Below are 14,351 nucleotides of genomic sequence, written 5' to 3' on the forward strand. Positions count from 1 at the left end.
TATCCTTTGACAATCATCTTTAACAAATCGCTGGAAAGTGGAGTTTTCCCGAACCGATGGAAGGTAGCCTCCATTACCCCCATATTTAAATCCGGCAGTAGAGATCAGATTGAGAACTACAGACCAATTAGCAAGCTGTGTATCTTCGAGAGGATATTCGAAACATTGATTTATCCACATTTGTTTCATTTGGTAAAAACTCAGATCATTCCTGAACAGCACGGTTTTGTTAAGGGTCGCTCAATAGAAACAAATTTGGTATCTTTCGTTGAGTATTTGCAGGAGAACCTCGATTGTGGAATTCAGGTGGACTGCATATATACTGATTTCAGCAAAGCCTTTGATAGGATAAGTACTCAAAAATTGTTTTCCAGACTGCTGGCGGTTGGGGTTTGCGGCTCGCTTCTTCGATGGTTTGAATCATATTTACTTAATCGGTCACAGTACGTTTCTATAGAAGGTTTTAAATCTAGGTATTTCATGTCAACTTCTGGTGTTCCTCAGGGTTCCCAATTAGGTCCCCTACTCTTCGTTATTTACATTAATAACATAATAAACTGTTTTAAAACCTGTCAAATCTTACTTTTTGCTGACGATCTAAAAATATTCTTCCGAATCAGAGGTGAGCACGACTGCCAGTTTCTGCAGGATGATTTAAATGCTTTCATGCGTTTTTGTGAGACAGGGGGTCTCTACTTGAACCTAGCAAAATGTCAGGTAATTTCCTATACTAGGAATTTAAATATCTTTTCATATCAGTACATGTTGCATGATGTCATCTTGAAGCGGTCATCACACGTGAGGGATCTGGGAGTAACATTTGACTCAAAGTTGAAATTTGATATACATGTTGATTGTGTTGTCACTTCATGCAATAGAATGCTAGGATTTATACTGAGGCAGAGTAGATGCTTCTCTAACTGCAGACCAATCATCTGTCTTTATTTTGCTTATGTTTTCAATAAATTGAACTTCGCATCTATTGTATGGAATCCATGTTATTTGGTGTATATTAATCGTCTTGAAAAGGTTCAACGTAGATTCTTGAGATTTTTAGGATTTAAGTGTAATATGAATTTGAGTTGGGGGGATCCTGAAAATTACAATAGAAGATTGCGATATTTCAATATGATCAGGCTTGAGGATCGCAGATGTATTGGTGACATCATATTCCTTCGGAAATTGATGAATGGGGACCTGGAAAGTATATTCATCACCTCCAGACTGAATATTTACGCTCCAATAAGGAGGATTAGGCAATTTGACATCTTTCACATACCGAAGAGACAAACCAATAGCGCTATGAACTCTCCTGTTCATAGAATGCTCAGTCAATGTAACAGCTTTAAAGAAGTAATTGACCCATTTTTTCTCAGCACAATTTCTGTCAAGTCAAGGCTTAAGAATTATTTCATCACATCTTACCATTCATCGCGGTATTCTGACTTTCGGCCCACATAGATGATGTATACTGTTGTTGTGGTTTTTTCTTTTTATATGGAATACGTAATTTTAAGTCTCTTCTAATTTTTTTTTTTTGGCTTTTTTTTTAGGGTACTTCTATTTTTTTTGTAAATCTAAATTGTGACCATTTTTTGGGTATTTAATTACCTGTATGTGTCCTGATTAAAAACAATAAACAATAAACAATAAAGAGTTTCACTTGATTATTCACTTGTTCTAGAAAGAACCAAGTTTTAGTATTGCAGAAATACCAAATCTAGAACTTTTCAAAGTTGAAGAACTTCATTCAATTGAACAATATCTAGAAAAAATTTATGAACCGCAAGAATTATCACCAATTGGTTATGTTCATCTCAACAAACTATTGGAGTTTATATCTCTTATAGTAACCCATATATAATATCTTATAACATTCCTTCTGAAAATCCCTATACATTAACAGTACATTGCAAATTACTCCAGAATATTCCCAGTACCTAATCACAAAGATATTGCTATTAAACCACCGAAGAAGTACGTGATCAAAATCAAGAATGAAGAATATTCGACTCAAGAAGAGTGTGAATCAACCAGCAGTTTCATTGTACTGTGCCTTCAACCACCAACCAAATATGTTAGCACGCTGACGAAGCCCAAGGAATTATTAACCATGTTCAAGAAACCTCAAGAGATAATAGGGGACTGCCACGGAATTATAATGAAGACATCAATCCAAGGAAGAGACAGACTTAAAAATCTGCTATGAATTCGATCGAGTGGACTCAAATTGGAACCAATCGACTTCAAGTAAGCAAGATGAAACCTAATAAAGGCAGCTCGTTCTATAGGATCTCATGAACACCAGAATAAATTGATCTTGAAAAATCGGTATAAGCCACATCAATCTGACCACCAACATCCAGGCACTCGGCAATAAATTGTGATAGACTAGTCAAATTGGTGAACGACTACCTATCTCGCACAGAATCATGCTGATCCGCAGACAAGTCGGACGGGCGAACACTTTGAAATATACAGGGTGTTGCGTAATGAATGTTTGATATGGTACCTGCGGATAGAGAGAATCTGATAGTGTTCCCGGATAGATCGCCTTTCGACCGTTAGGCGGTGAACACATATGAGCGGCCGCGGCCACGATCACGATCGAGAAGCGATCAAACTCGTCCCATGCAAATAGGCGGTGAACACATATGAGCGGCCGCGGCCACGATCACGATCACGATCGAGAAGCGTCCCATGCAAATGTATTATTCCGCACATAATATCACGCTCTGTTCAGCGATATAGCGGCGTTCAGTCGCGATGTCTCACGCTCACGCACGCTCACTGATCGCGGCCGCGGCCGCGGCCGCTCATATGTGTTCACCGCCTAAGCCTAGTTGCACACACACCGATTTTGGACGGCCGATTTTATATCGGTCGTCCAAATTCCAATAGTGAACCACGTGTGGGAACGGGACCTTGCACATACGCCGACCACTGATCGGTGACGGTAAAATGCCGGTGAGCAACCGCCCAATACCGGCAATACCGGGATGTAGTGGCGTACGTGACTAAGTACACGTTTGTACAAGCTCCGATTGTTTACCATTGAACTCAAGAAGGAGTTCTTTCTTGAGTTCAATGTTTATTACCGATCATTTCAGTCGACTTTAGTTGGTTGATCGTTTGGCCGGTAAAAATCCGGTGAGTGTGCAAGCAACTACTACCGATAAAATGTCGGCCGATTTTTTACCGGCCGTCCAAAAATCGGTGTGTGTGCAACTAGGCTAATACATTTGTATGGGACGAGTTTGATCGCTTCTCGATCGTGATCGTGGCCGCGGCCGCTCATATGTGTTCACCGCTTTATTCCGCACATACTATCACGATCTGTTCAGCGATATAGCGGCGCTCAGTCGCGATGTATTCAGCGATCAACTTTGAAATATACAGGGTGTTGCGTAATGAATGTTTGATATGGTACCTGCGGAAAGACTTTGGACCATAACTCATGATTTTTGAGGGGCTTGCCTAGTTTTTATTCTTAACACAGATCTCAGTCAAATTATCTGTTTAGCTAATTTTTTCTTCTAAGTTTAACCTTACCTAGTGCCAAAAAAAAGTCGAGGCCTAGTTTAATGTCAACCTTCCGAAGAATTTTGACTCCAATCATGCTAGCTATTCAAGAACGGCCGCAGGAAATATCAAAGAAGTCGCACACGCAACTGTAGACCGATTTCGGAATCATTGTCCCTCATCAGTACCGTGTAGCGTTGAATATTTCGAGCGGAGGCTGGTGTCTTAAACGAAATCAGGGCGACTTTTTGAGAAATTTTCCATCCTGGCGCATCCTGATGCGCCACCTGTCCCGCACGGATTGAACCGAAACCTCGCTTTCTCTACAGACTCCTACACCAACTCATAACTCCCTAATTCAACCACAACCGGTTACGTTAGAAACATCAAACTTAAAGGAAACAACAATTGGTGTTGCAGTAGGATGTACTCCATTTTCACTGAATAAAGCTCATTATAAGGTGTAAAACATGAATCAGAGCGCATAGTGGCCATTTTGAACAACTCAATTCAATAAAACGTTATTTTGAAATTGTTATTTATTCTCGTTTCCCTTCAGTATTAAGCCCTACATTTTCAAGTGAATTTCAACTGACGAAGTGAAGTTTGGCAATTTTGTAATTGAGAAAAAAAGATGAGAATGAATTCCTATTACAAATGATTCAAGACCTTTTTTTTCCTTGCTACAAAACTGCTCAAATTTCCTTCATCACTTGAAACTAATCCAAGCTCCAATATACAGAATACCAAAATTCAACGCAGAACATAAGGAATGCCATGAGAAAAAATTGGACTCTAAAAATGCAATCGTCCAGTGCGAGAATAATTTTATTGCAGTTGATGAATTATTAAATATTCAACTGGACCGCTTCATATTTGATTTGCGCCATTTATTTTCAAGGGAGCTGCGCCTACCAGCCACGAATTCGCAGTTCCCTCTCATAAGAGACAAAGCGTAGTCAGAAATGATTCACAGAGCTGTCCATATGAACATTCGATAATTTATCACTTGTAATAAAATTATTCTCGCACTGAGCGATTGCATTTCTACAGCCCTCTTCTGTCTTATGGTACTCCCTAGGTACGGAGTAGAATTTTCGCAATCTGTATGCTTCATACCTACTAATGAATGATTACTTCATTCTGCATGCCTATCTTCTCATTTCCTTTGCTAAAAATTTCAAAAACAAGGTTTACATTAAACTATGCCCTGTCTCATTGTAATACGAATTTATTTTGTATCAAGTGCTGGAAATACAGTGAGTTATACCATTTCGTAATCTCAATGGAACACGACATGTTTTTTCTTACTTTGGCACTCAGGTTACTTTTTTTTTCACGCGTCATTAGGTCAAACTCAGAAAAACTTATCAAAAGAGGATATTTGAGTTAGGTTTTTGTTTAAAAAAAATATACAGGCGCCCTAACAATCATGAATTACATACAGCGCTAACATGGAATAGTATCCAAAAATCCGATTGAAAATATGCTTTCATGAGGAGTCAGGCCAAGAAAAAGTGTAGCAAAGTATGTTATTCAATTTGAATTTTCGAAAATCACGAATATCTCGAAAACCGAGTCGAAAACTTTATTGAACATCATAGTATATTAGTTCATAAGGAGGAGAAGTGTCACTTTTCGTGGCAAGCTTGAGTATACTCAATTGAAAGCGAGCCATGAAAAGTCACTTCTACTCCGACTGAAATATGTTATAATGGAAGTTTTTGACGGCATGCAGACAAGAATTGAATTCTGAATAAAGTACCTCCCAGAGCAGGACTCGAAATATGTTATTTTAATAAGAATAAATTCAGATGCATATGCATATTTATTATTGTACCGCTGGCATCATTTCTGCCGTGATCTGAACGTGTTCCCAGACTTCTCAATTCGTCATACGTCTGTTGTTCGCAAAGCGAATCGGCGTACTGAATTAGAGAAAATATGGGACATATATGCTATTGTCTTCGTCTTGGTTTCTATCTGCATCGGACACCGTTTCATATTGGGTGGCGCTCTGAGTAAATGTATAGTACCCAGTAGAACTTGCCAATATTGAATAAAGTTCCATCAATTCCAAACCTTCTCCACCGTAGTAAAATGCTATGTTGCTATGATGAGGTCAAATGAGGCCGAAACCATGGTCAGCATCTGCTTTTCTTCGATGGAGCATACTCCATTTGGGGCCTTGACGATGGCAAATTGGCTAGTTCAATTCAGATCGTAACACTTGTTGATATTCATATCGTCGGGTGATATGCATCTGAATTTATCCTTATTATTGTATTCATTGCCTGCCTGTTATTAGGCGTGATCATTCTTTTATTATGTTATTTTATTTTCAAATGTTTTGAAATTCATAAAAATCTGAATATCCACTTTTGGAATGATTTATGTACATAATTGTATCGATTTACGATCCTTATAATTGAGTGAATTATTTATTATATTTGCCTATATACAGTTGCCACGCAAAATTCATTCTGACAGATATAAAGTGAAATAATTAATAGTTATCATTTGCAAGCTAGTGAGCATAGATATCTTGCTAGTGAGAAGTGGTTGAAATTGAAAACGTCTTCAGATATTGGGGTTTTGGCCAATGAAGCAGCCCCTTCCGTCCAACCATCGAAGTCTATTGAAAAATATTCTGCAGCTTACGATCACTTCGTGAATTGGTGTATTTCGAAAAATGTGACAGTACACCAAGAGGAATGTGCTTCTAAAGTCCATTCAAGAATGATTAACATCTCCAATGGCTATAGAAAATCGAATTTAAGTTGGTAATAGCTCATAAGTTGAGATTTTGTGTTGCGGAATTAAGGTTAGTATTGTGAATGTACAGTGACCTATCATATGTTAATCTATGTACTGAGCCACTCACCGTCGACAATTTGAATTATGTACTGCTGTTCATGTCCTTAATTTATTCGTACAAATTGTAAACATTATTGTATCAATTTTGAATACTGATTAATATGCTCTGAAGTTGAATATTTCTTATTTTCAAATGCTTTTCTAGGTTATATTTATAAAGGCTGTGGTGAGTATATACATACACTTTTGTTTGTTGGTATATTTATTCCATTGGTTTATTATTGTATTAAATAATTGATCGTTTGGAATTTTGTTAACCTAATTTATTTAGTCAAATATAATAAGACGTTTCGGGTTCGGGCCCTTTTTCAATCTAAAAACAAATATCAAAAACACAGTTACATATACAATCATTCGAGATAGAGATCTGTCACCTTTATTTTAACAATTTCCAAGTCTTCTGCTTGTGGTGCATGTGTCTTCAATCTTCATTTTGTAACATAATGTGGTGCTAAGTTAATGAATTGTCAAGTTGGTGTCGTTGTCACTCTTCTTCTTCTTTCGTTGTCGTTTTCCGCTGTCTTCTTTATAATCGTTGAGTATATTTTGTTCAGACCATTTATATCTGTTCTGTCGTTGATAGAGTTGGGGTTTCGTTTTATATAAATCATTTCCAAAAATTCCCTGGTTCTTTTATTTGTTTCCCTATCTAATATCCTTGTATTCTCAAAATTGAAAGTGTGGTTATTTTCTATTGTATGTTTGTAAAGGGCTGTTTGAGTTTTAGAATATTTGTGTCCTTTTATCCTGTTGTTCAGATTTTGTTCCGTTTGTCCTATGTACACTCCATTACATTGGTTGCATGGTATCTCGTAGACGATATGTGATTTTTGACCTTTCGGGACTATTGCCTTCAATCTCGAAAATAATTGATTAACCTGTATAAATGGTTTGTGTGCAATCCTTATATTGGGGTTTGGCTTTATTATGTTTTCTATTTTCACAGACAGTGTTGGGATGTATGGTAGGGATATGTAAACTATTGGCTCGGTTTTTGGATTTTGGTAACTTAGTGAGTTGTAAAATTTATGAGTGCGTTGTTTTATTGTTTTCTTTATCATTTCTTGGGGGTAATTGTTTGTGGCAAGTAGGGAGGAGATCTGATTTAGTATCTCCGGTCTATAACGTGGTGAAGTTAATTTGATTGCTCGATCTATATAATTGGTTACTATTGCTTTTTTCTGTTTGATGTTATGTACTGAGTTATAATCAAGTATCCGGTCTGAGTTAATGGTTTTTCGGAGCATTTTAGTTTCTATTTTGTTATTTTCTCTAATGATGGTCATGTCCAGAAATTTGATTTTATTGTCCAGTTCTGTTTCTAGAGTAAATTTCAGTTTGTTGTTAAGATTATTCAAAACTTCCATTATTTCTTTAATTTGATCTTCTGTTGTTATAATTAAACAATCATCCACGTACCTCTTGAAAATTGTTATTCTATATGATGAATTTAGCAAAACTTTTTCTTCAAAATATTCTAGCACTAATTGAGCCACTGCACCAGCAACCGGGCTACCCATAGCTACACCATCTATTTGTTGGTAAAATTCGTCTTCGTATTGAAAATAGCAAGTTCCCAATGTAAGTTGCACTGCCTCTATGAATTCAGTTTTCGGTAGATCTGTATATTTTTCTATGAGGTGCCATTTTTCCTCCAGTATCTGTGGTACCAGTTGTGTGGGGATATTTGTATATAGGGACACAGCATCTATAGAAAATAATTTTTGATCATCTGAAACGTATAGTGTATCTAATTCTTGTTTAAGTTCATAGGAGTTCTTGGTGTAAAAGGGATTTTTGTTTATAACATTTGAGAGAACTGATGCTAAATATTTGGACAGCTTATAAAATGGTGTTTCGTATGAGAAATAATAGGTCTGAGTGGAATGTTTGGCTTGTGGAGTTTTGGCAAGCCATATATTTTCGGTGAAATACTATTATGTACAGTGAGAGATCTAGCGAGGGTTGGTGATATAAATTCTGAGTTTTCCCATTTTTTAATTATTTCGTTATTGTGTTTTTGTAAGGAATTTGTTAAGTCTCTCTTTATGCGTTTGTATGTTGTTGTATCACTTAGCAGTTCTCTAATCTTTGTTTCGTAGATAGATTTATTCATTACAACTGTTGAATTGCCCTTGTCCACTCTCGTTACTACAATTTGTGGATTATCTCGTAGAAATTTCTTTGTTTTATTGAATGCTGTTATATCCTTCCTTTCTTTAAAATTCAGTTTTTCATTTTTAACTTTGTCGTGGTGTTTAATTAAAGTATTATTCAGTTTTATTCTTATTTCATTTTGGTTTTCTTGGTTTAATTTCGTTATATTTGCTTCGATGTTGGCTATTATTTGATCTGTTGGAATTTGATTTGCATCTTTGGGGCGTATTGCAAACTTAGGGTCTTGGCTAAGTAGGAGTTGAATTTCGTCTGGAATAATGGTATATGATAAATTTGAAATTTTGTCCACTTTTGAAGATCTACAGTCAGATATTATTAAGAAAAACATAGATTTAAATACAAAAAGGCACAACAAAAAACTGGTCAAATTGTCACAGTCAACTAAAAATGCCACACAAGTTCAAACGAAGAACACAATAAAGAATTTATCAGATACCATTATTCCAGAAGAAATTCAACTCCTGCTTAGCCAAGACCCTAAGTTTGCAATACGCCCCAAAGATGCAAATCAAATTCCAACAGATCAAATAATAGCCAACATCGAAGCAAATATAACGAAATTAAACCAAGAAAACCAAAATGAAATAAGAATAAAACTAAATAATACTTTAATTGAACACCACGACAAAGTTAAAAATGAAAAACTGAATTTTAAAGAAAGGAAGGATATAACAGCATTCAATAAAACAAAGAAATTTCTACGAGATAATCCACAGATTGTAGTAACGAGAGCGGACAAGGGCAATTCAACAGTTGTAATGAATAAATCTACCTACGAAACAAAGATTAGAGAACTGCTAAGTGATACAACAACATACAAACGCATAAAGAGAGACTTAACAAATTCCTTACAAAAACACAATAACGACATAATTAAAAAATGGGAAAACTCAGAATTTATATCACCAACCCTCGCTAGATCTCTCACTGTACATAATAGTATTTCACCGAAAATATATGGCTTGCCAAAACTCCACAAGCCAAACATTCCACTCAGACCTATTATTTCTTATACGCAAACACCATTTTATAAGCTGTCCAAATATTTAGCATCAGGTCTCTCAAATGTTATAAACAAAAATCCCTTTTACACCAAGAACTCCTATGAACTTAAACAAGAATTAGATACACTATACGTTCCAGATGATCAAAAATTATTTTCTATAGATGCTGTGTCCCTATATACAAATATCCCCACACAACTGGTACCACAGATACTGGAGGAAAAATGGCACCTCATAGAAAAATATACAGATCTACCGAAAACTGAATTCATAGAGGCAGTGCAACTTACATTGGGAACTTGCTATTTTCAATACGAAGACGAATTTTACCAACAAATAGATGGTGTAGCTATGGGTAGTCCGGTTGCTGGTGCAGTGGCTCAATTAGTGCTAGAATATTTTGAAGAAAAAGTTTTGCTAAATTCATCATATAGAATAACAATTTTCAAGAGGTACGTGGATGATTGTTTAATTATAACAACAGAAGATCAAATTAAAGAAATAATGGAAGTTTTGAATAATCTTAACAACAAACTGAAATTCACTCTAGAAACAGAACTGGACAATAAAATCAACTTTCTGGACATGACCATCATTAGAGAAAATAACAAAATAGAAACTAAAATGCTCCGAAAAACCATTAACTCAGACCGGATACTTGATTATAACTCAGTACATAACATCAAACAGAAAAAAGCAATAGTAACCAATTATATAGATCGAGCAATCAAATTAACTTCACCACGTTATAGACCGGAGTTACTAAATCAGATCTCCTCCCTACTTGCCACAAACAATTACCCCCAAGAAATGATAAAGAAAACAATAAAACAACGCACTCATAAATTTTACAACTCACTAAGTTACCAAAATCCAAAAACCGAGCCAATAGTTTACATACCCCTACCATACATCCCAACACTGACTGAGAAAATAGAAAACATAATAAAGCCATACCCCAATATAAGGATTGCACACAAACCATTTATACAGGTTAATCAATTATTTTCGAGATTGAAGGCAATAGTCCCGAAAGGTCAAAAATCACATATCGTCTACGAGATACCATGCAACCAATGTAATGGAGTGTACATAGGACAAACGGAACAAAATCTGAACAACAGGATAAAAGGACACAAATATTCTAAAACTCAAACAGCCCTTTACAAACATACAATAGAAAACAACCACACTTTCAATTTTGAGAATACAAGGATATTAGATAGGGAAACAAATAAAAGAACCAGGGAATTTTTGGAAATGATTTATATAAAACGAAACCCCAACTCTATCAACGACAGAACAGATATAAATGGTCTGAACAAAATTTACTCAACGATTATAAAGAAGATAGCGGAAAACGACAACGAAAGAAGAAGAAGAGTGACAACGACACCAACTTGACAATTCATTAACTTAGCACCACATTATGTTACAAAATGAAGTTTGAAGACACATGCACCACAAGCAGAAGACTTGGAAATTGTTAAAATAAAGGTGACACATCTCTATCTCGAATGATTGTATATGTAACTGTGTTTTTGATATTTGTTTTCAGATTGAAAAAGGGCCCGAACCCGAAACGTCTTATTATATTTGACTAAATAAATTAGGTTAACAAAATTCCAAACGATCAATTATTTAATACATACACTTTGGTTTCCTCTGGTTAGTAGGTGGGCGGTCCGTATATGTCGAATTCCTGACAATTCGGTTCAATATCTGTCACCAGAGTAACCGCTCAGTCAGTCTCGAGTGAAATCTTGACAAGAGCAGACGTGAATGCGGAAGAGAAAGTCGAAGTGAAAGTGCCCACTAGCAAAGCTACGGAATATTTGATTCCGTCTGTGAAGTTTGTGTAGGTTCTATATTTGTTATCGGAATTTTAATTCGTTAAAATTTTCAAACTTGGTGTTCGTCTGCCAGTGTCCAGATCTTGATCGTTGGTATTGCAGAGCTTATTTTTCGTATCTTTTTCCTGATTTTTCTCATAGCGTAGAAAACTTTTGGCTTTATACCATAGTTTAATATTAGACTATTTCAGTTAAGATTCCTGAATATTCTATTATGCTCAAATTGTTCGATATTTTGAGAAATCTGAGTATAAAACCATGTCGGAAACCTCAGATAATAAGGGTTTCTATATTGTAAAGCTCAGGGAAGAGAATGGGCAGTTGAAAGCTCAAATTGTCAAACTGACCGAAACTGTGTCACAGTTGGTCGGTGAGATGCGCCTCTTGAGAGAGAAAATGACCCGAAATAATATGCCGAAATCCCCCACTTACGCCACAATTACAAAACTGGTAGCGGGTTCCAAAAATAATTCCCTTAAAGGAATTGTTTCAAAAACGGAAACAAGGAAGAATGATGCAACGCTGGTTGCGAAGGCCACAAACGCGCCCCCAACTGAACGCGCGCGAAAAGAAAGCTCCTCTTCTGATGAGGAGACCGTCAAGAAGACAACGGGAGTGCCTACAAGGGATAAAATCCCACCCATCACGATGATGAGTACATCAGATTGGATAGAGATCTCAAAAGCTCTATATACCAAGAAATTCAGCTATAACCAGGCTACTCTAGTGAAAGACGGAATTAAGATTATAGCCACAACTGTAGATGACTACAGAAAAATAACAAATTTCTCCGACCAACTTGGAAAGGAGTATTTCACATACCAGATGGAAGAGGAAAAGAAAATTTACGCCTTCATTAGGCATCTTCCAATAGACGCAGAACTAGAATTGATTAAAAATGACCTGAGATTCTAGGGAATCGATGATGCTGAGGTGTCTATAATGAAATAAAACAAAACGAAAAAGCCGATACCATTATATTTGGTTAAATCGCAAAAAAAGGAAATATTGTGATGATAGTTTTTGTCTGAAAATATAATGAAATGAAAGTTTTTAGTTTTTAGTGAAATGGATATGTAGAATCCCGAAGATCATTGAAAGCGAATGTGTATCCCCTCCACCTATAACATTTCCAATCGCTTTCGAACGCCGGAGTTCGGAAGTGATAATACTAACATGTGAATTCTGAGGATAGTGGTTTCCAGACAATGCAGATGGATCCTCACGTCAGCCCGGGTAGCTCAGTTGGGAGAGTACCTGACCGGTAATCGAGGGGTCGTAGGTTCGAATCCTGCTCTTGGTGGTACTTTATTCAGAATTCAATTCCTGTCTGTATGAAGGAAATATTCGACATCCAACGACTCTACAACCTTTGTATTACAGTCGAACCAAAAAAGAAGGCAGAAAGTCCAAGCCAATGCTTCAGATGCCAAAGGTACGGACAAGCACAAAATTAATGCTTCCCGTGGAGATGTGTGAAGTGTTCGGGAAACCATAGCAGCTAAGATTGTGAACTCACCAGGAAAGGTGAAGAAAGAAACGCTACATGCGTTTTATGTCGAGAGAGATGTCGAGCGAGAAGGTTGTTGGAGAGACGATCTGCGGTTGTTGCCGTTGAGGTGTTGTGAAAGCGGTTAAGTGCCAAGTATGTGCGAGGGTATTTCACCCGAGTTGCACTACAAAACTTAAACAGATGAAAATGTTGAGTGATTCGGTCATTGTTTGCTGTGCCGACAATAACAAAGTCGGTGAAGTTGCAAATGACGAAGTTTCGAATGAGAACTCTGATGGAACAAACATCAAACAGTCAACAAGTAAGTTCGAGATAACTGAAAAGACTACCCAAATTGAGCTTATGATGAAGATAATTAGAGAGTTGAAGGATAAAAATATTTTAATGAATGAAAATAATTCATTGTTGAAATACAAAATCTCTGTTATGGAAAAGGAAATCTTATCTCAAGCAGATAAGATAAAACAACTTGAAAAAAATCTAAACAAGGCGCAGGGAGATGACAGGCAAGAGGTGAAAAGATCTACCAGAACATCAAACAATAAAATCCGAAGTCATCAGAAAGAGGAAGGATTTTTCGTTCAAAATTCAGTAGGTAAAATGCAGCAGCTGGAATATGCGCAAAGAAAGAAAATGAATGAAGTCATCGACCTAGGTAAATATGACAAGGTGAAGGAAGGAGTTGACAAATAAAATCCAACCACAAATCGCTTTGCTGATGAGCAATCTGAGGGAAAATCTAACAGCGAGAGTAATGAGAAGTGGATCAACGTGAACAACAAAAGAAAGAGAAAATACAGATCTTTAAGATTTGGAACCTGCGAAGTGAATGATAACGAAAACTCTTTTGTTGGGCAGGAGAGGCAAGCGTGGTTTTTTATTAGTCGTGTAAAGGATCACGTCACCGAACCCATGATAGAGAATTTTATCAAGGAAAAAACAAATTTCAAGGATGAGGTGGTGGAAGTTAAAGAGCTAACGTTTGAGAAGAAAAGAAGCAGTCTCAAGAGTTTCCTAGTGAAGGTACCCTTTTCAAAAAAAGATGAAGTTTACGATCCGGAATTTTGGCCTGTGAATATAATCATAAAACGCTTTAACATGCAAGTCTATAAGAAGAATTGTCCTGCAGATAATTTTTTATAGGGAACCAACAGCATTTCGAGAAAAGCAAAGTAACATCACAGAATTTGAAACATAACATTAAAAGAACTTACGAAGTAATACATCAAAATCTACAATCAATAGGAAATAGTATTGATACCCTCCAACACTTCCTTTCAACTCAACCCGATTGTAAGGCAGTCTGTGTAACGGAACATTGGAAAAGTGAAGATGAGTTGATAAATAAGTTAAATGATTACAATCTTGTATCTTTCGTTTGCAGACCGAAAGGTAAGCACGGTG

General features: G+C 36.5%; 2 protein-coding genes across 2 annotated transcripts; one reads left to right on the forward strand and one right to left on the reverse strand.

Annotated features, from left to right (window-relative positions):
* Nucleotides 1-6,866: 6,866 nt before the first annotated feature.
* Nucleotides 6,867-7,919, reverse strand: LOC123313091. Its single transcript, XM_044897801.1, has one exon. It carries the CDS (start codon nucleotides 7,917-7,919, stop codon nucleotides 6,867-6,869), a length of 1,053 nt encoding a protein of 350 aa, XP_044753736.1.
* A 915-nt stretch (nucleotides 7,920-8,834) lies between these two features.
* Nucleotides 8,835-10,512, forward strand: LOC123313092. Its single transcript, XM_044897802.1, has 2 exons — nucleotides 8,835-10,033; nucleotides 10,138-10,512. The coding sequence occupies exons 1-2, from the start codon at nucleotides 8,835-8,837 to the stop codon at nucleotides 10,148-10,150; spliced, it is 1,212 nt and encodes a 403-aa protein (XP_044753737.1). The 3' UTR covers nucleotides 10,151-10,512.
* Nucleotides 10,513-14,351: the final 3,839 nt, after the last annotated feature.

This window comes from Coccinella septempunctata, chromosome 5, assembly GCF_907165205.1.
Source record: "Coccinella septempunctata chromosome 5, icCocSept1.1, whole genome shotgun sequence".
In the NCBI taxonomy this organism is placed as follows: domain Eukaryota; kingdom Metazoa; phylum Arthropoda; class Insecta; order Coleoptera; family Coccinellidae; genus Coccinella; species Coccinella septempunctata.